Source organism: Vipera ursinii (genome assembly GCF_947247035.1).
Source record: "Vipera ursinii genome assembly, chromosome: 2".
NCBI lineage: Eukaryota > Metazoa > Chordata > Lepidosauria > Squamata > Viperidae > Vipera > Vipera ursinii.
In genome coordinates, this window is record NC_139513.1 from 275,326,503 (window position 1) to 275,349,573 (window position 23,071).

The 23,071-nt window shown below is 38.6% G+C and overlaps 1 protein-coding gene across 4 annotated transcripts in view; it reads left to right on the top strand.

Moving 5' to 3' along the window:
- The window catches only part of LIFR (LIF receptor subunit alpha), a 99,261-nt gene that overhangs the window by 41,836 nt on the left and 34,354 nt on the right, over nt 1-23,071 (top strand). For all 4 annotated transcript variants that reach the window (XM_083356801.1, XM_083356802.1, XM_083356803.1 and 1 more), the window contains 8 exons: nt 9,287-9,410; nt 12,848-13,011; nt 14,503-14,666; nt 16,041-16,215; nt 17,317-17,610; nt 19,989-20,118; nt 21,342-21,502; nt 22,526-22,671. In XM_083356801.1, the coding sequence (XP_083212927.1) occupies nt 9,287-9,410; nt 12,848-13,011; nt 14,503-14,666; nt 16,041-16,215; nt 17,317-17,610; nt 19,989-20,118; nt 21,342-21,502; nt 22,526-22,671 (1,358 nt within the window). The remainder of the gene's footprint in view (nt 1-9,286; nt 9,411-12,847; nt 13,012-14,502; nt 14,667-16,040; nt 16,216-17,316; nt 17,611-19,988; nt 20,119-21,341; nt 21,503-22,525; nt 22,672-23,071) is intronic.

Sequence of the window (23,071 nt, forward strand, 5' to 3'; positions counted from 1 at the left end):
TATCATAAAATAAATTGTAACCTACTGTATTAATGTGAGCTGGGAGGGCAGTGGTTATGACTGTAGATTTAAGCATTTAGTGTTCCTATTCTTAAAAAATTATATAAAATGCCACTTATCACCTCCTAAAATCATAATTTTAAGTTTGAAAACAGACACAAATTAAACTAAAGACAGCAATATTTCAGACTCCTGGATCCAATGCTGTAGCATTTCTGCCACAAATTTCTCTTATAATAGAGAAATATAACCATCATTTTGCCTTTGAGTATAAAACTTTACAGAGCTAACAGCATTCACTTTGCAACCCATAACATGTCAAGGTGTTTTTTTGTTGTTGTTTTTGTTTAGGAAGGGGAAAAGCTAGGAGGTTATAGCTTCTGGGGAGCATCGAGGCACCCATTTTGCTCCTTAAAGTGGCTTTCCTGGTCTCCCCAAAATGGGAACTTGCCCTGCCAACTTTCAAAATATGACCCTCACAATGTTGTGCAACATCTGGTGTACTCCGCCCCCAAACTGATGGAAATTGCACATTCCCATTGAGAAGCAAAAAGACTACATGACAATGTTGAAACTACTGTCAATATTTTCATTTGCTTGGCCTTGAGAAGAGATGTGTTTGTTCTAGGTTAATCTTAGTCTATTTTAAGTTTTTATTGCAAACTGTCTTGAGTGTCTTTAACATGTATAAACAATATTAATATTCAAAGGGCCTTGGTGGAGCAGTGGGCTAATGCCTCCTTAAGTAACACCAGCTGCCTGCAATTAGTGCAGGTTCGCATCCCACCAGGCTCAATGTTGACTCAGCCTTCCATCCTTCTGAGGTAGGTAAAATGAGGACCCAGATTGTTGGGGGCAATTAAGCTGACTTTGTAATAATGCCGCTTGGGGGGGGTGTGAAAGCCCTAATAAGCAGGCATATACATAGAATGAAGGCTACTGCTAAGCTTGTAAGCCGCCCTGAGTCTTCGGAGAAGGGCGGGATATAAATGGAATTTTTAAAAAAATGGAGGTATAAGATAGGGCACACATAGGTTGACAAGTTGCATAATCAAAAAATTATGCAAATATGCTTAAAGTAAACTTGAAGAGGAATCATGGCATATCTCAGTTTGCTTCCTGAAGCAGTTTGATGTGACTTAATACAGGTAATCCTTAACCTACAACCACAATTGAGCCCAAAATTTCTATTGCTAAGCGAGACATTTATTAAGTGAATTTTGCCCATTTTATGACTTTTCTTGCCACCTCTGTTAAGTGAATCATTGCAGTTGTTAAGTTAGTAACACGGCTGTTAAGTGAATTTGGCTTCCCCATTGACTTTGCTTGTTAGAAGGTCACAAAAAATGATCGCATTACGCTGGGACATTGCCAGCCTCATAAATATGAGTCAGTTGTGAAACATCCAAATTTTAATCACATGACCATGGGGATACTGTAATAGTTATAAGTGTGAAAAATGGTCATAAGTCACATTTTTCAGTGAAGTTGTAACTTTGAATGGTCACTAAATGAATCGTTCTAAGTTGAGGATACTTGTACACGCATGTATTTGTTTACACGAATATATGTTTCATAAGGATGTTCTGAACACAAGTTTACAGCTGTGCACCACCAGCATGTCTGGTCCATTCTGCACAAGGAATATCTGACCCCCATGAGCAAGTGCACACCTGAAACAGTCTGGCACATCATGAATTGATAGGTCTCTGCTGAAACTTTGACCAGGCCTAATTGTCTGCCTCAAAGTCACTGAGTGGAAACTTCATACTCTAATTGCCAGTGACTCATTGTGGTCCCCCGGATTATTTCAAATATCTGGTGATGCGGTCAGGCATAAATTAGAGAAAACATTTTAACAGCTTCCTTTTGAACTTTTATACTGAGATATAACCCACAGTTTGGGGGAAGTCCATACTAAAAGCAACTGCTTTTACAGACTGTCCTTGGAGAAGTTTGCCCTTCACTATTTTAGTAGACGAATTCAGTCTCCTGTTATATGTCAAGTACTTTAGAATGAGCACGGTTGCAGCCATCTTTTTCCTTCTCATTCCTAGTTGCCACATAGCACGGAGGGAGGGGGTTTGCCAGGTGTTGTGCTAGACAAAACAGACTTTCTCTCTCAGACTTTCTCTCATGGGAACCAAGGTCATCGGCTGCAGGCTGGGCGTTTCATGAAAATCCCACCAACAAGCTGAGTGGGGAAGCATAGTTGCTTGCATAGCTTTGGGGGAGGGATTTCTTAAATTTGTACTGGGGAATGGTTATCCATCTCTTCAGACTTGGTTTCACTTTTGAAGTACCAATACTCTGTATCAATAAACATGTTGTTTGAGGAATTTGCAAGCCTCGGATTTATGCTTTATTTGTCTCTGTTGATCGGAACCTTGACATTATACATGGGTTCTGATGTAATACACATGATGCTTTACTGTGATCTTCTTGACTTAGCACCTTCTAGAAAGTAGAGCTTAACCTCCAGGATCCCTAACTATTGGCCATACTGTTTAGACCAGAGGTGTCCAATCTTGGCAACTTTAAGGCCTATGGACTTCAACTTTCAGAATTCCCCAGCCAACCATGCAGAGGAATTGAAGTCCGCAAGTCTTAAAGTTGCCAAGGTTGGACACTCCTGGTTTAGACTCAGAGTCTAACACCTGAATCTAGTAGGTGCAGGTCACTGTTAAGAGAATTATTCTTTATGAACCTTTGACTTGCAAATGGATCCTCTTCTCCTTTCCCACAGCTTTTCCTTCTATTTGGCTTGCAGTGCATCTCATGGCATTTGTCCAAACTTGTGTAAGCTGTTGCTTTATCTATAGCTGCTGCAGGAATAAACAGCTTTTCAGGGATTCAAAGCACATTTTGAAAAACAGGGAGCATATTGTAAGTACTTTTAGCATGGTGTTACCATGCAATGATCATAGTTCAGTACAAGGCAAATTGCTGAAGGCAGAATACAATCATTCTCTGTTACTCAAGTGGACAGCCAGACTAAGTGGTGATAAGCCCCTTCTTTGCTTTACTTCTTTGCTTTCAGATGTAAAATTCAGAGATATTCTGCATCCAGAATGTAATAATGATTGAGTTTACAGAGTGTGCTAGCTAGAGTTGGCTGACAAACAGGTAGTCCTCAATTTACAACCATTCATTACAGTGGCAAATTACAGTGCCACTAAAAACAGTATGATCGTTTTTCATACTTGCGACCATTGCAACATCGCCATGGTCATATGATCAAAATTCAGGTGCTTGGCAACTGGCATGTATTTACGACAGTTGCACTGTCCCTGGGTCATTATGAACACCATTTGTAATCTTCCCAACCAGCTTCTGACAAGCAAAGTCAATGGGGGAAGCCCAATGCTTTTCATGACTGCATGATTCTCTTAGCAACTGCAGTGATTTGCTTAACAACTGTGGCCAAAAAGATCACGAAATGGGGCAAAACTCACTTAAGAACTGCCTTGCTCAGCAGTGGAAATTTTGGGGCTCCATTAGTTGTGGACTTACCTGTACTTTTTAATTGAATTCCTGCAAAGAAAAATTCGTAACTGAATTCTTGTCCTGAACTTTTCTTTCAATACCGATTGCTTATCACCGTAATAAATTGTGCTATTTTCTCATTCTTCTTTTCTCTTTTCTAAACAAAACAAATATAATAGCTTCTCTGGCTCACTCCCTGCTTTGTTTGGCATTTGCATGTTCCTCTGCATTCCAGAGGGCAATGCCTATCCACAGAATGAATTAATACTTTGTGTTGGCTATAGTCCTCAGGCTTCAGCTGGTACAGAGTGCAGCTGCACGAACACTTTTGGGGGCTTCCCGATACTCCCATATTACACCTCTCCTCCGTCAGCTGCACTGGCTTCCAGTTGCCTTCCGAGTGAAATTCAAGGTGCTAGTGACGACATACAAAGCCCTACATGGCGTGGGTCCGGATTACCTACGGGAGCACCTACTGCCAGCGTCAACACCCCTCCGTCCTGTGCGCTCCCACAGAGAGGGCCTCCTCAGGGTGCCACCGGTCAGAGAATGCCAGCTGGTGGCCCCCAGGGGGAGAGCATTCTCGGTGGGTGCGCCAACCCTTTGGAACTGCTTGCCAGCCGAGATCCGGATGGCCCCCGACCTTCGCACCTTCCGGCGTGACTTAAAAACCTATCTATTCCAGCAAGCCGGCCTGGCCTGATATATTTGGGGTTCTATTTGTTTTATTATTGCTTTATTGTATACTCACTTTGCTCTGTACACCGCCCTGAGTCCTCCGGGAGAAGGGCGGTATATAAAACAAACAAATAAAATAAATAAATAAATAAATAACATTAGGAAGCTCCCTTCATCCTTGCTATGCATAGTCCAGAACTCTATTAGTGGATTCTGAGACACACAAAGTAACTTTGCTTTGCAGTCTTAATTTTGTTGTGAGTTACACAATGACAATAAAGATATTCTATTCTATTCTCATTTAGGACAGGAAAAGGGAACCTCTCTGGCTGCTAAGCATTCCTGACTTATGCCCATATTTGTTAGAGCTTAAGGGTCTGGGAATCTAACAGCACCTGGGTTGGAAGGCCAAATGTTAACTCAGCAACTAGCAAGCCAGTTTTACTCTTCCTGTTCCTTGAGATACACAAAATGTGTATGTTTTTGTAATGTTCTTCCAGCCTTCATATGTAATTTTCATAGGGGAAGTGGTCTGAAATGTCTAATGATCTCTTGGTGCATTAAAGTCAGGAGTCTTATTTTATTGAGAAGAAAATTTCCCTCAGTGAAATGCCAGATTTTGGACAATTGATCCATTACATTGATCTTGGTTCAGGCTTAACTCTAAGAATTGTGAAGGAAAAATGATGTTATTTTGGCTTCTTCCTGGAACTGGAAGAGACGTCCACACCCTTCCCCCAAGTGAATTTCCTGCTTGAATACATCTTTTCTTAGCCTAGTTGATTTTGTTTTGCACCAGTTTCTTCTTCATGTTTTAAAAATAAAGTTAAAGGGGATGGAGGAGCATGGAGATTTGTACACACACGCACAAAAAAGTGATTACTGTCACATGGGGGCCAGTGCTTAGCACATCATGTCCTCCTATTCTACATATTAAAATGAAAGTTTCCTTTGAGCTGAACTTGAGTTCAGATATTTTATGAAATATGCATTTGGCTTTCTTGGCAACAATATGGAAATGGTTGGTTACTGCCTATTGCTTTGGTTTTCTTGATCTTCCAACTAACCTGAGTTACAGGCTGTTGAATTGCGGTACATTATCTCCTATAAACTCAACCATAAGTTGATGTCCACTGATTGATAGCAGAAACAAGCTCTGAAGTTGGTGACTCAAAAGAGCAGGGAGACAATGAACAGCTCAACCACCTCTTACTAGAGAACCATATACCTTTAAAAGTGACTTTCAATGCTACTTGGAATTATGAGAAATGAAATTCATATAGTACCCAGGTTGGAGCATAGGAATTTAAAACAGGTAGTCCTTGTCTTACCACTGGTCACAGTTCAAAGTTGTGATGGAAGCACAAAAAGGTACTTATGACCCAAATTTGAAATTCTGGTTCCCCCCTCCTCATGGTCACATGATGGCATTTTGGGTGCTCAGCAACCTGCCCTCCTTTAAAGCTGTTTGCAGTGTCCTGTAGTCATGAGACCACAATTTAGGATGCTTTTTTTGCAAAAAACCAAACCAAACCAGAGTTTACTTCCAGTTTCTAGCAAAATACGCCCATTGTGGACAATGGATTCACTTAGCAACCCACAGGGTTCACTTAATAATCATGTCATTTGCTTTATGACAACTGTAAAAAAAGTTGCAAAATCAGATCGGTCATGTGATAACCCTCTTAACAACTGGCCCAACTTATGACTTAAGTTGTGGCTTAATTATAGTTGAAAACTGAGGACTACCTGTATGATTCTTTGGAACACTGAAGGGCTTCCATGTACCATTTGGTTTCCTGCTGAGAGGACCCAGGTGGAAAGATGAATCCCAGATCTATTTTCCAAACAACTTATATTTTCAAACCCAGAATCAGGGAATTGTCCAGTTCTAACAAGGGACCATCTTTGTAAAGATGTAGAAATGTTTTAAGTCTTCGTCTCAATCCTGCCAAGACTGAGTGGCTGTTCATACCGGCATCTCGGACTGACCAGCTTTTTCCATCATTAACAATAGGGGGTGAGGTGTTACCCCCCCCCGTTGATAGGGCTCGCAACTTGGGCGTCCTCCTGGATTCACGGCTCAGTTTTGAAGATCATATAGGAGCCGTGACCAGGTTGGCTTTTGTCCAGGTTCGTCTGGTGCGCCAGTTGCGGCCCTATCTGGACTGAGATGCCCTACGCACAGTCACTCATGCGCTTGTGACCTCCCGGTTAAACTACTGCAATGCCCTCTACATGGGGCTGCCCTTGAGGACCACTCAGAGGCTTCAACTGGTGCAGAATGCAGCTGCGCGAGTTGTGATGGGAGCTTCCCGATACTCCCGTGTACTCCGGGAGCTTCATTGGCTTCCAGTTGCCCTCCGGGTGAGATTCAAGGTGCTGGTAAATGGCTTGGGTCTGGACTATCTAAGGGAACACCTGCTGCCGGCATCATCTTCCCATCGTCCTGTGTGCTCCCACAGGGAGGGCCTTCTCAGGGTACCGCCGGTTAATGAATGCCGGCGGGTTATTCCCAGGGGAAGGGCGTTCTCTGTGGGTGCGCCTGCCCTATGGAACCAACTACCTACGGAACTTAGGACTGCCCCTGACCTTCGCTCATTTCACTGGGACCTGAAAACTTGGCTCTTCGAGCTGTTTGGCCCAGACAGAGGGGTTTTTAATTTTAATTGGGTTTTAGATTTACTTTTGGGGCTTGAATTTAATTAATTGTTTTAATTGATCTTAATTTTTGTATTTCATGGTTTTAACTGCCCTGTAAACCGCCCTGAGTCCTACGGGAATAGGGCGGTATATAAATTCAATAAATAAAATTAATTAATTAATTAATTAATTAATTAATTAATTAATTAATTAATTTGCAAGATTTATATGGCCACCAAATTCAACCAACTGAGCAGCATACAAGAGTCAAATATAAATGCCAATCCCACTGCCCCAAACGAAAAGAAACACAATACTTTAAAAATCAACTAAAACCATCAAATGGTACTGGATTGAAATGTATTGCAACTAATAATTTAGACTCCATTCATCTGGAACCAAAGACCTGGAGAATAAACAGCCATGTCTTAACTGCCTTTCTACTTGCCTTTATTAAAAATGAACTTTGCTGGACTTTCTGACATTCAGAGAGTTCATATAAAGTTGATTGTAAAATACTTCCTGTTTTTTACTTTTATATAACTCTGTGTGGTTTATGGTTCAGTGGTTTGTGGCTTGTGCTGCAGCAAGATCACCAACCAGAGAGTTTGCTTTTTAGTGGTAACATGTTTTGATTCTTCTGTTTTTGTTTTTATGGGATTTTTTTATATTGCTTAGACCAGGGGTAGGCAACCTCGGCTCTTTTATGACTCATGGACTTCAACTCCCAGAACTCCTGAGCCAGCCAAGCTGGCTCAGGAATTCTGGGAGTTGAAGTCCATGAGTCATAAAAGAGCCGAGGTTGCCTACCCCTGGCTTAGACTGTTGTATCTTCTTTGTAACTAATTTCACGATAGGCTTTCCACCTGTGAACCTTCCCACCCCCTTTTTCCTAAGAGGTCATGGCTACATACCGGGGATCTCTCTTCATTTTATCCTTACACCAACTCTGTGATGTGGGTTGAACTGAGTGGCCCTTGAGTTTGCATGGCTGAAAATAGGCTTGAATTTCAGTCTTCCTGTTCTAATCCACTCAGTATACCACACTGGCTCTCAGTTGTTTGGCTACTGCTTGCATTCTTGTTTTTAATAATTTGATTAAGTGGTGTTGCTGTTAGGTGTTGAACTAGAGCCATGTTGAAGTGTTTGATTAGGCTTCAGTCCAGATTCTCAGTTGATCCTAAGGTACTCTGGGTACTATTGACCAAACTGGTAAATGTATCACAACCTACCTCATATGTGTATTTCAAAAACTGTATTATTCCACCTTGATCTGCTGGGAAAAAGACAGAATATATTACATGCAGTAAATCAGCAGAAGTCAATAGAATAATATGGAACTGTTAGCATGGTAACATCTACCTGTATTGCTGAATTTAGGAAGGAATCCTGCTTAACTCACAATGCAACCATCCTAGGAGAAATCTGGTTTACATTTAATGAAAAACTCTTGACCATTCAGCTATAAGCTTCAAGTCAATCCAGTAGGGTATTTTTTTTAGGAAACATAAAATAAAATAAAGTCTGTTGTTAATATTGAGGTTTTTTTTCCTTCCTGATATTTTCCCTTAAAATTCAGGGTCCACTTTTGTTTCCAGGTAAACCAAAAGTTTATCTATTGGTTGCAATAGGAATTGACCAATCAGTCCTAAGCCTTATATCATGGCTTCAGAGAGAGAGTAAATGGCCCCAAATCACCTTTGATGCCAAGGCAGGACTAGAATTTACAGTTCCCTAGTTTCTAGCCTGGTGCCTTAACCACTAGTGCTCAGGTGCTCATTCTGTTTTAAAGAATCAAGGTTAATTTTCTAAAAACCTTATTAATTTACAGTCTGAAAATGAACTTTCCTGATTCCAGACACAAAATAATACATAAGCAGTTCTATATTAGCTTGCTTATTATGGCTCCCTTCAAACTGGCTTGAGACAATAAATGTTGAGGGCAATATTTTGCATTAAAGATCACTTGATCCATTTCAGAGAGTGACATCTTTGAAAGTTCAATAGAAGATAGTAACTGTAGCTCAGGATTCATTGAAGGACTTCACATCATTGAAAGTTCTCTGGGAAAGGGAATTATTATTAACCCATTGTAAAATATGTTTGAAATATGAGATGGTTTGATGAGTCGAACCATTCCATAGCTCCAAATATATTCACCAGGCATTTATTTGATTGATGGATTGATTTTTATTCTCCCTTTCTTATTTTTATAAATAACTCAGGGTGGCAAACATAATAATGCTCTTTCCTTCTTTTATTTTCCCCACAATAACCACCTTGTAAAGTCAGTTGAGCTGAAAAGGGTGACTGGCCCAAGATCACCCAGTTGGGTTTCATGCCAAACCTAGAACTAGAACTTGGTCTCCTGTTTTTTAGCTTGCTGTCTTAAACACTGGACTATCTTTTGAGTTTTCATAGCTTTTGGAGCATAGATTTTTGAAGTGGATGTTCATTAACATTTTTATTTTGGTTCCAGATTCTTCATATTTGGCTCAGAACTTGACATGTATAACACACAACCTTGACAATGTTGTCTGCACCTGGACTACAGCTGCTGGAGATGATTCAAAACTTACTTATGAATTCTGTTACAATGTCAGGTAACGATATTGATAGCTTGAACAAAATCTTTTTCATAATTTGATACTGTGATGTATCGAGAATTGGTTTAAGAAATTGCTCTTTAGAGACAGAGAACCAATGGAGTCTATAGAACCAAAGGTTTGCCTTGGCCTTGTAAATAAACTCAATTTATTCATGTTTGACCTGTGCCAATGGTCACTACAAATATGTCTCAGGTATGATAGTGAAGTAGAAAGGACCGCATTCTTCAGATTGTATCACCACTGGTATTTTCATTCACCACAACACTGGCAAATTGTCTTCCTCAAATGAATCAGAAAAAAAAGAAGGGATTTGTTTTAGTTAAATTTTAGTTGCATTTCAGATTTGAACTATCTTCAAGGACCATACTACAGTATATTTCTAATGCATGTAGTTAATCCAGAAATTATTAATCCATGGTTTATTGAAGGAAGTCTCCAGGAATGAAGGAGACGATATAAGTAAACTACCCATACTCTAGCTTGCTCCAGATGTCTAGACTTCAGATAGTGTAATTCCCTAAAGCTATCTTGGATGAGAGTTGGTCCAACACAATTAGAAACCTTCAATTTTGGAAAGATGGTGTAGAAAATGCAATAGATTTAAGCTGGAAATAGTGTGACTTGGAAATTTAGAACTACGGTAATGCCAACTTGAGGTTCTTAAAGAGATGGCTCTACAAACAAAAGAATGTTTTGGGTACATTGCTTGCTTGCCATTTTAAGAGTCAAATCAGTTTCATCTTTGTCTTTTTAAAATTGTATTGTATCAGCCTTCATTCAGGGAAAATAATTCACAGTACTGTTCAGGACTTCCAGGTTTTTTTAAATAAGAATTTTGAGGGAAATGAAAGGAATGATATGAAAGAATGTATGGGGAAAATACCATAGTAGAAATCAGCTGGCAAATCCTTGGGAGTTTCATGGAACATCCCAAGCACAGGGAGCTGACTCACTATCTTATATTTTCCTGTTGTCAATAAATACAAAAGAGACACTTGGTAATATTTCTGAGATCTGAAGAAACCATCATTAAAAAAAACATCCATACCCTGGTTTCTTTAAAACCATAGCAAGATTTTTGTGTCAACTACAAAGAATGAGGATTCAGAGGTAAATAGTGTTCTGCTTTTTCCAAGAATCCTGTGATAGGCATCACCAGACTAAATATTCTTCCAAGGGACCATAATCGGTCTGAATACTTCTGTGAAAGGGCATTTGACATAAAACATTTTGTTCTGTGAAAAGTTTCTCAATATATAACAGGAAGTTGCTATGCAGCAAGCATTGTTACAGTCTTTAATTAAAATACTTGGTACCTGGAAAATTCCATTGTACATCTCTGGTCAAATGCGGTGATGAAAAATGTTATCACAGCCACTCAATAAGATATAAACCCGTCTATGTTTGTCAAAATTTGCCCAAAGTTCTTTTTTTTCTGTCAATACTCCAAATATTTGTCTATTATGTGGTATTAAACCAGTTAAGTCCTCAAAAGATCTCCTTTGTTTTTGCTGCTAAGAGGTTTTCAGCAGGAGACAAAAACTTGCTTCTAATTTAGCAGATTTGAGGGTAAGACAACGTTACCTTTCCCGAAGAGCATGAATCATGAATCACTTTTTCTGTTTTTCTTTCGATTGTGGCTTTTTTCTTATGCAAATTATTAGAATTTTAACCAAGATTGGACTTGTCACATTTTTGTTTAAGTAGGAAGAAGAAAATGAAGTAACCCATTCACCTTTAAAAAAAAAAGTTGAAAAGCATTATGAAGCAGTATGTAAGCCTAAGTACTGTTGCTATTGCTATTTTGTCCAGAATTTCCATTTTTGACACCATACTTAATGGTGGTTCAGTTTTATTTTTAGAGTTGTATCGCAAACCATTGTCAAGCATGAACAACCAAACCTACACTGTGGAGTTCAAAGTAGTTATTGTTTTAATGCCTATTTCATAGAAATCTTCCAAGTCTGGCCTGGGAAAGACTAGATCAGGCTCAAAGCATGTGGGGAAGTTATTTATTTATTTATTTATTTATTTATTTATTTATTTATTTATTTATTTATTCATTCATTCATTCATTCATTCATTCATTCATTCATTCATTCATTTATTTATTTATTTATTTATTTGATTTATATACCGCCCTTCTCCTGAAGGACTCAGGGCGGTGTACAGGGCAATAAAAATAAGAATACATGATACAAGATTTAAAGTTAAATGATTGTGCCCAATGTAGTAGGTTAGTTTTTAGATCACGCCGGAAGGAGCGAAGGTCAGGGGCCATCCGGAGTTCATCCGGTAAGCGGTTCCAAAGTATTGGTGCACCCACCGAGAATGCTCTCCCCCTGGGGGTCACCAGCCGACATTCTCTGACCGGTGGTACCCTGAGGAGGCCCTCTCTATGGGAATGTACAGGACGGAGGGAAGTTGACGCCGGCAGTAGGTGCTCCCGTAGGTTATGACTGTGTCCTCTTGTGTTTATGTAATAAATTCAGGCTAATTCTTCATTTGATCCTTCCTCCTGACTGGAATGGTTGCTCTTAACAACCATCTTGAAAGGAATGGGGAAAAATCTTGCTTGGTTCTTGGTTTTTGAACAAATTCATTAAGACTGCACTTCCTTAATCTGTACATGAGCTGATATGTAAGTGCTCACTTTCTAGGATCTTCAGAAAACATCTAAAATAAGTACTTTAAAAAATAAATCCCTGAAAAGATAGCAATAGCACTTAGACTTATATACCACTTCAACAGTGCTTTACAGCCCTCCGTAAGCGATTTACAGACTCAGCATATTGCCCCCAACAATCCAGATCCTCATTTTACTGTCCTTGGAAGGATGTAAGGCTGAGTCAATCTTGAGCCAGTGCTATTTGAATTGCCGAACTGCTGGCAATCAGCAGTCAGCAGAATTAGCTTGCAATGCTGCATTCTAACCACAGCATGACCATGGCATAATTAACTTTTTAACTGAAGTTTTTTTAATTTTTTTTAGTATTATAGAAATGGATTCGGATATTTAAAAAGTGTGAAAGTTGTCATTTGGCCCAAGTTTTCATTTTTTCCTACTCCAGATTGCTGTTACACTTTATTAAATACACAATGAACTTGGAGTAATTTAATAGCCAGTGAGTCTTTTGCATGTAAAATAGCGTTTTGTTCATTTGCTTGTTTGTTTTTTGTAATTTTGGCCGCCTTGCTATACATGTGTTTCAGGAACACCAAAACAGAAAAAAATGTCCTGCTTCTCTGGAGTGCTTTTTAGCCTATGGTTAGACAATACATTGGTAAATTCAATTTATTATTGAATTTGACTTTAGGTAGAGTTTTAATCTTCAATCAAGATACTGCGAATTACTCTGACTTTTGTGATAGTTGTTCTCCTATAATTTAAAATTATTTCCAATAGCTAAGCTGAATTTTTTCTTTTGCAGTTTTTCTGAACCACAATGTTCAATAACCAAGGAAAAAAAGGCAACATTTGCATTAATTATCTTTGAACATATGCAGATTGAGATAACCACCCTCAATTCATCTAAGGGAGAACAGGAAGATCCCCTAGCTGAAAATGCCTTTTTGCTTTCTGAAAAAGACATTTGTAAGTATACTTTTTTCTATATTCAAGACTAAAATGTTTGAAATTTAATGGCTGAGTTTGGAATAATGCTAAGAATCAGCCTAGGTGGGCTTCAGGCTTACATTAAACTTCTTATACTTTTATTTTCATGCAGTCTAAAATAAAGCATTACCTGAATTCTCCAAGTATTTCCTTTTCTAGATTAAAGTATGTTTTATGCAATCCATAATGTGAAGTTTATAATAAATACAGAGAAAATGTAATCGTTCAATTTGGGATTATTGTGTTTAGACTGGGAACTCTTAAACTTCTACTGCACCAGTTCATCTATATTTTTTTCTCCTGCTGCACATTATTATTATTATTATTATTATTATTATTATTATTATTATTATTAATAATAATAATAATAATAATAATAATAATAATAATAATAATAATAATAGCATTTCCAGTGAAGTGAGTTGCTTTGTTAAAAACTTTGATGTGAAGTAATCTAGAGATAAAATAGTTGGGAAGACAGAGTAAGGACCTTTTAATTTGGGGGTCCAGATCCTGTTTGAGATTTCCTATGCTTCCTCTGCTGATGATCAGGGCAGCTGAATACTAGATGTAACATGTTGTGACTGCTTTATGCTATCTCCAGAGATTCAAGACACTAAGTAAATAGATTTCTTTTGTCCAATAACAAAATATCTATTTCTGATCATCTGGTTCTTTCTGTCTGTTATATAGAATGACAACTAAGGCGATACATGAATGAAATTATTTCAGATAATTTATACCTATAACATAGTATGTTATATGATTTCTATGTGTACTGATATTTCTCAGAATACATATATCCTGTTTTCAAGCTTTGAAAGGTTTGATTTTGCTTGTTTTTCTTGTTTATAAAATGGAAAGGGAGTTTTCTCCATTTTAAGAATACAGTGGTAGAGGATAGATTAGAGATGATGTTCTAGTTTGGAATTCTGCCAAACAATAATTTCCCACAGTATTTCATAATAATTTGGTTGTTTATGATTTAGGAAACCTTACAGTTTTATGAAAATGTAAAACTGTTCTGCAGTTTAAATGGTAAGATTTGATGTACAGTTTCTTTCAAGAGAGCATGACTCTTGAATTCAAATATTCAGTGTGAAGCCCTGACTACAGCTGTGATTTTTGAGTGCAACCTAATTAAAGTTAAAAATAAAAGTACATATATCATTGTGGCAAAATATTATCTTGTTTTCTTTTTAGCTTGTGGTTAAAGAATACACTGTCAAATTCAATTTCCAGTAAAATCCTTTACATTTGTCAATAACAATATTATCAGTTGTCACACTTTTCATGTTACAAATTTGCCTTTGATGAAATCATTACTGTAAAAGAAACTATGGTACAGTAGTTATTTTCACGAGTTTGAAAAATTCCAGTGACTACATCAGGAAGGAAGAGATCTCTGTTCAGAACACTTATTGACATCCAGTATTTCTGAGTCCAATTAACCTTTTTTCTTCCACCCAGTACTTGTTCCTCCGAGGCCTCATATTCATAGACTGACTCCAGATTTTTTAGCTGACACATTGATTCTGGAATGGAATGATGGCGGATCAGTCTTTCAATACAAAATTGATTGTACTTGGCAAATTCAGATTCTGCGTAAAGATCCAATGGAGGAAATAGCACTAGTAAGTTGTCTCTCTTTACACCTCTCTGTTTGTGTATGTGTATTTGTGCAATCTGATAGTCTGTAGCGATAGAGAATGATTGATCCCATTCTCAGGTGACAGTTGTAATCAAAGACCCTGAATGGCAGCATCTTGAGCTAATCATTACAATCATCAATAAAAGCAAGTTTAATCATTAGAGAGAGAAGCTGATGATAAAAAGCAAAGAGTTAAGGAAGAAATTGCAAGGCAATTACCGTGATCCACTGTAAGCCTGCAAACCGATGAAATGGAAGTAGAGCCGCTTTGAAATGTTGGAAAATTACAGTGAGACACATGGCACAATGATTGCCTTCCTCAGAGTCCTGGTGTTGACTTTCTGCCATCATCAAGCAGAAGCTTTCATCATGCTGCTATGGGATATGAAAATTATAATCCAGCACTTTTGCACGTCAGCAGGTTGGGCTAAAGTGTTTGAATAGAAGATCCTGTTTAACTAGGAAATTCACTGAATTCACATATATGGTAAGGCATAGCTGGTTTTAGATTAAAAGCAATGGATGAAACAGTCAGTATTCTTTATTAACCAAGATGTACTGCTTAACTATGTTACTCTGGGTTGTTATACAACTCACAGGAAAACAAGTCATAGCTTAGCATGATGTGTCATAGTACCAAACCTCTTTTAAGAGTCTCCCTACTTCTTTGCTTAAATTGTATCCCAAAACCCTGCAAGAATAAAAAGGATGTAGGAAAATGTATGTGTTAGCCATCGTAAAATGAGAGGCTTAGCAATGAGGGTGGGGTATTTTTTTAAAAAAAGTATTTATTTGATTTTATTTACAAATTACAAGAAAAAATGACAAAAATTAAGTACACTAACCTCTCCAGATAATTAATGTCCATGCCTAAATTAAACTTAAAACAACAAACATAAACACTGCCAGAAAGAAAGAAAGGATTGGGGGAAAATCATCAAACTAAAAAAGAGACAAAAAGGGAAATAATTTCTTATGTATTATACTCATCAATAGTCACTGTTTTACTAAGAATTATTATATCCTACTATAAAAATGGTTGGTACAAAATATTATTGTAAAACATCACAAAATCTCTGCATAATAATACATATTTCTTCATCCTTTGAATGGCAGAAATTGCTACCTTTTCCAAAACAGATGGATCACATATTTCTGAAATCTGTCCCTTAATATCTGAAATAATATCAATAATATCAATATGATATTCCAATTCAACATGTTTCTTTTAGTCTTAATGTAGTCTTTAGTGTTAATATAGTCGTCTTTTTGCCTAAATTCTGTTCTTGCACATCAGCAGTGCAATGATTAGTTATGTTGGTAAATATAAATTTGGAACAAATCTTGTGTTTTTTAGGAGACATATAACACATCAGTTGGCAGCAAAGATAATCTCCTTCGTTGGGAATGGACATCAGATCTGCCTTTTAATTGCACCACTCACTACATTAGGATTCGCTGTTTTCTTAATGAGAACAATTTTGATGGAAAGAAGATGTGGAGTGAATGGAGTCCACTTTCAACCATTCCAGGTAAGATGATGCAGATGAGCCCAGCATTTGGAATAAGAAGAGTCTTATCAAATATGCACCTACTGATGGATGACTAGCTGACTCATTCTCTTCTTGGTACTCACAGTACTGAGAGTTTCTGTGCATGTGTTCCTGTTTTCTAAATGGGCGAAAGACTGAATTTTAATCATCCATCTAGCAATCTTTTGTTAGAAATAGAAAAATATGGGCAAACTATGGAAGATTTGGTTTACCAAAAAGTAAAAGTGCTTCCAGACCAATTTAGATTCTATTTTAATTTTTACTTTTGGAGGCATGTTGTTCCACTGATTAATTGGTCTCACTGACAGAAAATTTCTCGTTAGTTCTAGGTTGGAGTTTAGTTTGTTTCACATTCAAAATCGGTGGCTCTATTTTTCTAAAGACTGAGATTTTTCAGGACAAGTAGAGCTTTTTTCCCTCATAGAACGCTCAAAACGGAGTTCCGGCACCTTTTTTGGATGGAACCTTGTAGGGTAGGCAAGGTGGGTTGTATGACATGTGTGAGTTCCGGCACCTTTTTCTTTTACAAAAAAAGCACTGAGTAGAGCCTTGGTGGAGCAGTGGGCTAATGCCTCCTTAAGTAACACCAGCTGCCTGCAATTAGTGCAGGTTCGCATCCCACCAGGTTCAAGGTTGACTCAGCTTTCCATCCTTCTGAGGTAGGTAAAATGAGGACCCAGATTGTTGGGGGCAATAAGCTGACTTTGTAAAAAAAATGCCGCTGGGGGTGGGTGGGGCGAAAGCCCTAATAAGCAGGTATATATGTACATAGAATGAAGGCTATTGCTAAGCACATTGTGCTTTAGATTGTAAGCCGCCCTGAGTCTTCGGAGAAGGGTGGGATATAAATGGGATTTTTTTTAAAAAAAGTAATTTTAGTTAATATTGTTAATTTAAGTGTACCTTCTTAAAGGCACCTGTGTTCTGCTGTGCTTCCCGTTCATTGTGATGGAGATTATGGCTCAGTGGCTATAATTCTCCAGAGGCTGAGCCTCTAAATGGATTGTTATGTGCAGCTGTTCTGCTGGATAATCAATGTTGCCAATTCTTTCCTTTCTCAGTCTCATCTTTCTGTTGCAGGAAAGGATACTGGCAATTTCACAAAAATGTACCCTTTAGATAAAGTGGTGGTTGGAGGTTCCAATGTGACTTTCTGCTGTATGTATAAAGCTGAAGACACTTTCATCAATATTAACTATGGGAATTGGTGTGAAAGTGAGATCTGTAAGGGTACCCCTCTCACCAAATGGAGCAAGTCACTCTTTGTGCAAAATGTCACTGCTGCCGCTAATTCTGGATATAATGCCTGGTGTAAAATCAAAAAGGGAGGAACAGCCAAGTTCTTTGTTACTGGAACGGTTTTATTTGTGGGCTGTAAGTATTCTTTTTTCCCCCCTTATATTTTATGGTTTACATATTCTGTGTGGATCCATGTGTGGGTAAACAATTTGGGTGGATGACAAAGATAAAAAAAGTTGGTGAAAATAATAAAAGGAGAAATGAAATAAAATGTGTAAAAACTGCTTTCTACATATGGGTCTTAATGTCAAGAGCAGGAAACTAAGAGTCCGGGCAGTTCAAATGAATGTATAGGTTCGTTATATGCTAAAGCTCTATACAAGAATTTGAACTATTAACAGGCAAAGCAAACAGGCGATGGATAAGAATCAACAGAATTCAAGGCTGCCTGAACTTAGAACTCTTATAGGTGTGAAAGGATCTGAGAATGATGATGTGTTTGAATCCTCCCTCGGGCTCAGCGTGGCCATCTCCTACACTTACATTTCAAAACGCAACTCTCAAATGATTTGGAAAACTGAAAGTTTTATTATTGAAAACAGAGCAGTGCATATTATCCTAGCATGGACCTCTACAGTGAAGAAGACCTTTCTACATTAGGAAATACTTTGAAAGAGCCTGAGTGAAGATGATCAAATTATTTCAGCACGTGTATATAGGAGAAAATATTCCTTTAGGTATTTTGGCCTTGAACTGCTCAGTATGTAGAATTAAATGAATCAATTCAGAAATATTTGGCATGCCAGCATTACCTATCCAAACTCATTCACCCTCCATCCTGGTGGCTTATTTTGATTTGATCTTGATTTGCCTCTGAAATTCAAGAAAAGTTAATATTATTGATACTTCTTGCTACCCTTTTTGTATTCCCTCCCTCCAAGAAAATATATTTTCAAAAAAGGCACAATGGCTTGTGCAAATGGAGTTTCACACGCTTGCCTGCCGCTTGCCCACTGCTTGCCTGGCCTGGTTCCCAATGGGCCATGGCCTGGGGGTTGGGATCTCTGCTGTAATGCTTCAGTGTTGCAATTGAAAATCATTCCTATTATACTTGAGTTAAGACTACCGTGTTTTCCCAAAAGTAAGTTCCCCCCCAGAAGGTAAGCCCCAGCTTGATTTTCAGGGGTGGGCATAATATAAGCCCCCCTGAAACTAAGCCCTAGTTTTGGGTGAGGTGCACACCTAAAGATCAAGCTAGGGCAGGGGTAGGGGTGTGAAACTGCCCCACATGCCCCACACCCGCTTACCTTACCGGTAGGACCACCACAAGCCCCAACACTTGTCAAGGCGTATGGCTCCTCACGCCAATGCCGCTGCTTGTGGCAGGAGGTTGCACAGTGCTTTGGGCCATTTTCGCTGCTCGCAGCAGGATGCTTCAGGGCACTTCAGGCCATTTCTGCTGCTCATGGCAGGATGCAGCATGGTGCTTTGTGCCATTGCTGCTGCTCATTGCAAGAAGCTGTATGGCGCTTTATGCCATTGCTGCTCGTGGCAAGAAGCTGCATGGTGCTTCGGGCCATTTCCGCTGTTCACGGCAGGATGCCACATGGCACTTCGGGCCATTTCCACTGCAGCATTTAGCCAGACCAGTGGAAATGGCCCAAAGCACCATGTAGTTTCTTGCCACAAGCGGCAGCAATGGCACAAAGTGCCATGTGGCATCCTGCCACAAGCAGTGGAAATGGCCCAAAAAGCCATGTGGCATCCTGCTGCAAGCAACGGCAATGGCATGAATTGCCATGTGGCTTCCTTCTGCGAGCAGTGGAAATGGTCCAAAGAGCCACGCAGTGTCCAGCCGCAAGTGGCGGCAAGCAGCTGCTGAAGAAGTCAAGCAATGGCGCAACAGGTTTCGGGGTGTGGGAGGCCTGGCTTTGGTGATCCTAAGGTAAGACACCAACCCCAAAATAAGACCTAGTACCTCTTTTGGAAGCAAAAAAATATATATACTGTATAAGACCGGGTCTTATTTTCAAGGAAACACAGTATTAGTTTAACAATGGTTCTAAATTATGAGAACACTGAAAAAAGTGACTTTATGACCTATCCTCTAAATTATGACAATTGCATCACCACCCCAATCTTGTGAACACAATTTGGGCACTGCCACCCTTCCTTAGATATTTTGTTTGCTTTTTTATTCAAGCCATGAATGTCTGCATAGGGACACTAATGTATGCTATTAGCTGAACTTCTTCCTAAGCTTTAAAGCCTATGCTTGATTGGAATAAATCCAGAGCAGATTTTCTTCCTAACCCTCCATGTTTGTTGAGACTTGAGAGTTTACAAGGGTGATGCTACATGGAACAAAACTGTGACTGAATTTGTAGAATTCTGTAGAACATCCAGAATAATCCTTTGATAGTAATTTCCTTATTGAGTTATTGTTGAGATGAGACAAAGATTCAACTGATATGTACATTTAGGCAAAACTTCTTTCTTATTTGTTATTATAGATCCTCCAGATGTTCCACAAAATTTAAGCTGTGAAACACAGAATTTTAAGGAAATAACATGCCGCTGGCAGGAGGGAGAGCCCACTTTATTACTTGGTGCAAGAAAAACCAAACATGCCTTATTTGAAGGGTTTGTTTTCATGTACTTTTTTTTAAAGCAGGAGAATATATATGTTAAACTATAAAAATGTGACATATTTGGTATAAACATTCTGATTATTCAGATAAACAGGTCATTTATTTATACGTATGTTTAGATTGCAGGTTCACCCAATGGGATATGTCGGTGGAGAGCTAATTATAATTGACCATATATCTTATGTCTTCCTTTTGGTTTTCTAGGGCCATCAAAGTAACATCTATGATGGCCTAATAGGAGTGTGAACCAATATAGTGTAGTGGTTAAGAGGTTGATGTAGGTTGAAGTCTACTCTCAGCTACGGAAAATCACTGTCTTTTAAGCCAGCCATTTTGTCTCAAATGTCTATGGAGATTCAGGTGATAGTTGTCCAAAAGGTGCTTTTTCAAGAGGCAACTGGACTTGATGTTTCACTTCTCATCCTAGAAGCTTCTTCAGAAGTGTTCTTCAGAACAGTTGCCTCTTGAAAGAATTTGGGACATCCTTTCTCAAAGTTGGTGGTTTTGAGCACATATATGGAAGGAATGTTATGTAGGAAAGGCAGGCTGTAAATTGAATACATAAAGAAATAACACATTTTCTAAGACCCTTTCTACAGATCTTAAAGGTGGCTCCTTCACATATTCACACAATTGGTAAAGGAGAATATTTGTAGCTCAGCACTGAAATGAGGGGACCTTGGTGTTCCCTGAGCTTGGTTGTTTTCTTTCATATGTTTCATTACATCTGCAAGAAAACAACCAAGCTCAGAGGACACTAAGGACCCCTCGTTCACACAATCTATTGATGATTATAAGATAGATGATGAAAGAAATAAGTGATGTGGGATGGAGATGGGATTCCGTAGAGGATGGAAAGTAGATGGAGGAGAAAATCTTTTACTCAGGGATTCTTCAGATTCAAGTACTATATTTTCATTTAGCTTTGGAAAATCCTAGCCGCCTTCATGCAGGCATTCCCCCCTCCCTGCTTCCTCCCCCCCCAAGCCTCCCCTCACAGAAAGAATGAAGAGCAGAAAACCAATTTCCTCTCCCTATTTATAGCAGGTCTGATCTGGAGTAGAAAAACAGAGGGCCAACAAGATAAGGTTTATTTAATGACATTTGTTTTTGAGTCTTATTTTCCCATTGAAATCATTGCATAACTGCGATTTGTCTGAACTTTTCTATGAGATGTGTCCATTTTTAACCATAATTTCTCTTTTAACTTTTCAGAAACTCTGGGAAAAATATCACATGTGCAGAAACAAATCGTAAAAGTTATCACTGTAATTTTACAATCCTGAAGAACCAAACAGAATACAACTTCACACTACATGCTTCCAATCATCTTGGCCAATCAGAAGCTTCCCACATAATGGATATTAGGCATAGAGGTGAGATTTTTTTTTCTCTGTGCTGTGGTGAAGATTTTTTTTAAAAAAAATTGAAGATAATCTTCATTAATTAAAGTTTTATTTATCTACTGTGGAAAAGATGTGTTCAGTGTATAGGTTCCTCCTCCTCCTCCTCCTCTTCTTCTTCTTCCTCTTCTTCTTCTTCTTCTTCTTCCTCCTCCTCCTCCTCCTCCCTCCTCCCCCCCCTCGCTTTGTGTGTTTGTGTGTTTATGGTTTAATGAATAAAGTATTAATTTAGAAACAAGGAAAGCCAGCTTTGAGTCCATCTTCAGCTGTGGAAGCCACTGGGTGAATTTGAGACATTCATTGCTTCTCATCCCACTTATCTCAATGGATGTTGTTGTTTTTGAAAAGTAGAAGTAGAGATAGCACTGTGAATTCTGTCCTGAGCTCCTGAATGAATGGCAGGATATAAATCTTAACAAATTTCTGATATATTTTAGTATCATTCCTTTCCCCTATCACATTCAGATTGCTCCTATTTTCTCCACTGCAACAGCCTGAGAAAGAATGTGATGGAAACATTTGTAGGATGATCTTGGAGAAAGAGTGGAAGAGAAGCTGCCTAGGAAACAATCAGGCAAGAAGGGAGGAGCCCCCAGTGGCTTAATGATCAGCGGAAGAAATTTTGAAAGGACCCGCTGCCTTAATGGATCAAGCAGTTAAAAGTGGTGGTGGAAGTTTTGTACCTTCAGATTAGGTTATTGCAGGAACAACTGAGAAATAGTAGGTGTGTGTGTGTGTGTGTGTGTGTTGGTGTGTATGTGTAGAGAATGATAAATGCTAGCCAGATTTCATTCTAGACAGAATTTATGGGTCATCATGGATCAGTGGAAAATTCAAATTTATTCCTAGCAAGGATTTTGGTGGAATGTAGAAACAAAATCCTTACTGGTCATATGCTAATTTGTTAGTTTACCGTTTTGTGCTGCATTGGTTTGCCCTCTAATAAACACAAGTTAGGAATTTTTTTAATGAAATATGTTTGTTTTTGCTTTCCAGTTTACCCACATACTCCTACAGACTTAAGAGTGAGCAGTGTAACTTCAACCAGCTTCAGACTGTCTTTTTCTTTGCCTGGCAATTTCAAAGAAACCAAACTGCAATGTCAGGTTCAAATTCCCAGTGGCCCTTTCCGAGAAGAAAGGGTAGGCATCCTATGACATTTTTATTATATATTATTGCCATGTCTAAATGGCAAAATTATACTCATCCTTTGGCGCCTCTTCTTAGACATGCCCTGACTCTGTCTTTATACTTGGATTATACATATAGTTTAGCTAGTGACCACTTCTCCTGTCTTCCTCTTATAAAGAACTATTGTTTATTCTTTTATTTGCTTAATTTATATGCCATTTTTCTGTCCAAACAAAGCGCATGCCCCGTGCACATGCAGCATTTTTGAAAGACCTGCTGTAGATCCTACTGGTTTGTAATGAGAAGGACAGTCCCTCAAAAGCCAGATCCCAAGCATTTAACAGGAACGGGATCTTCTACACAATCACTGGAATTTTCTTTTACCACAGTTGCTGAAGATTGATGATGTAT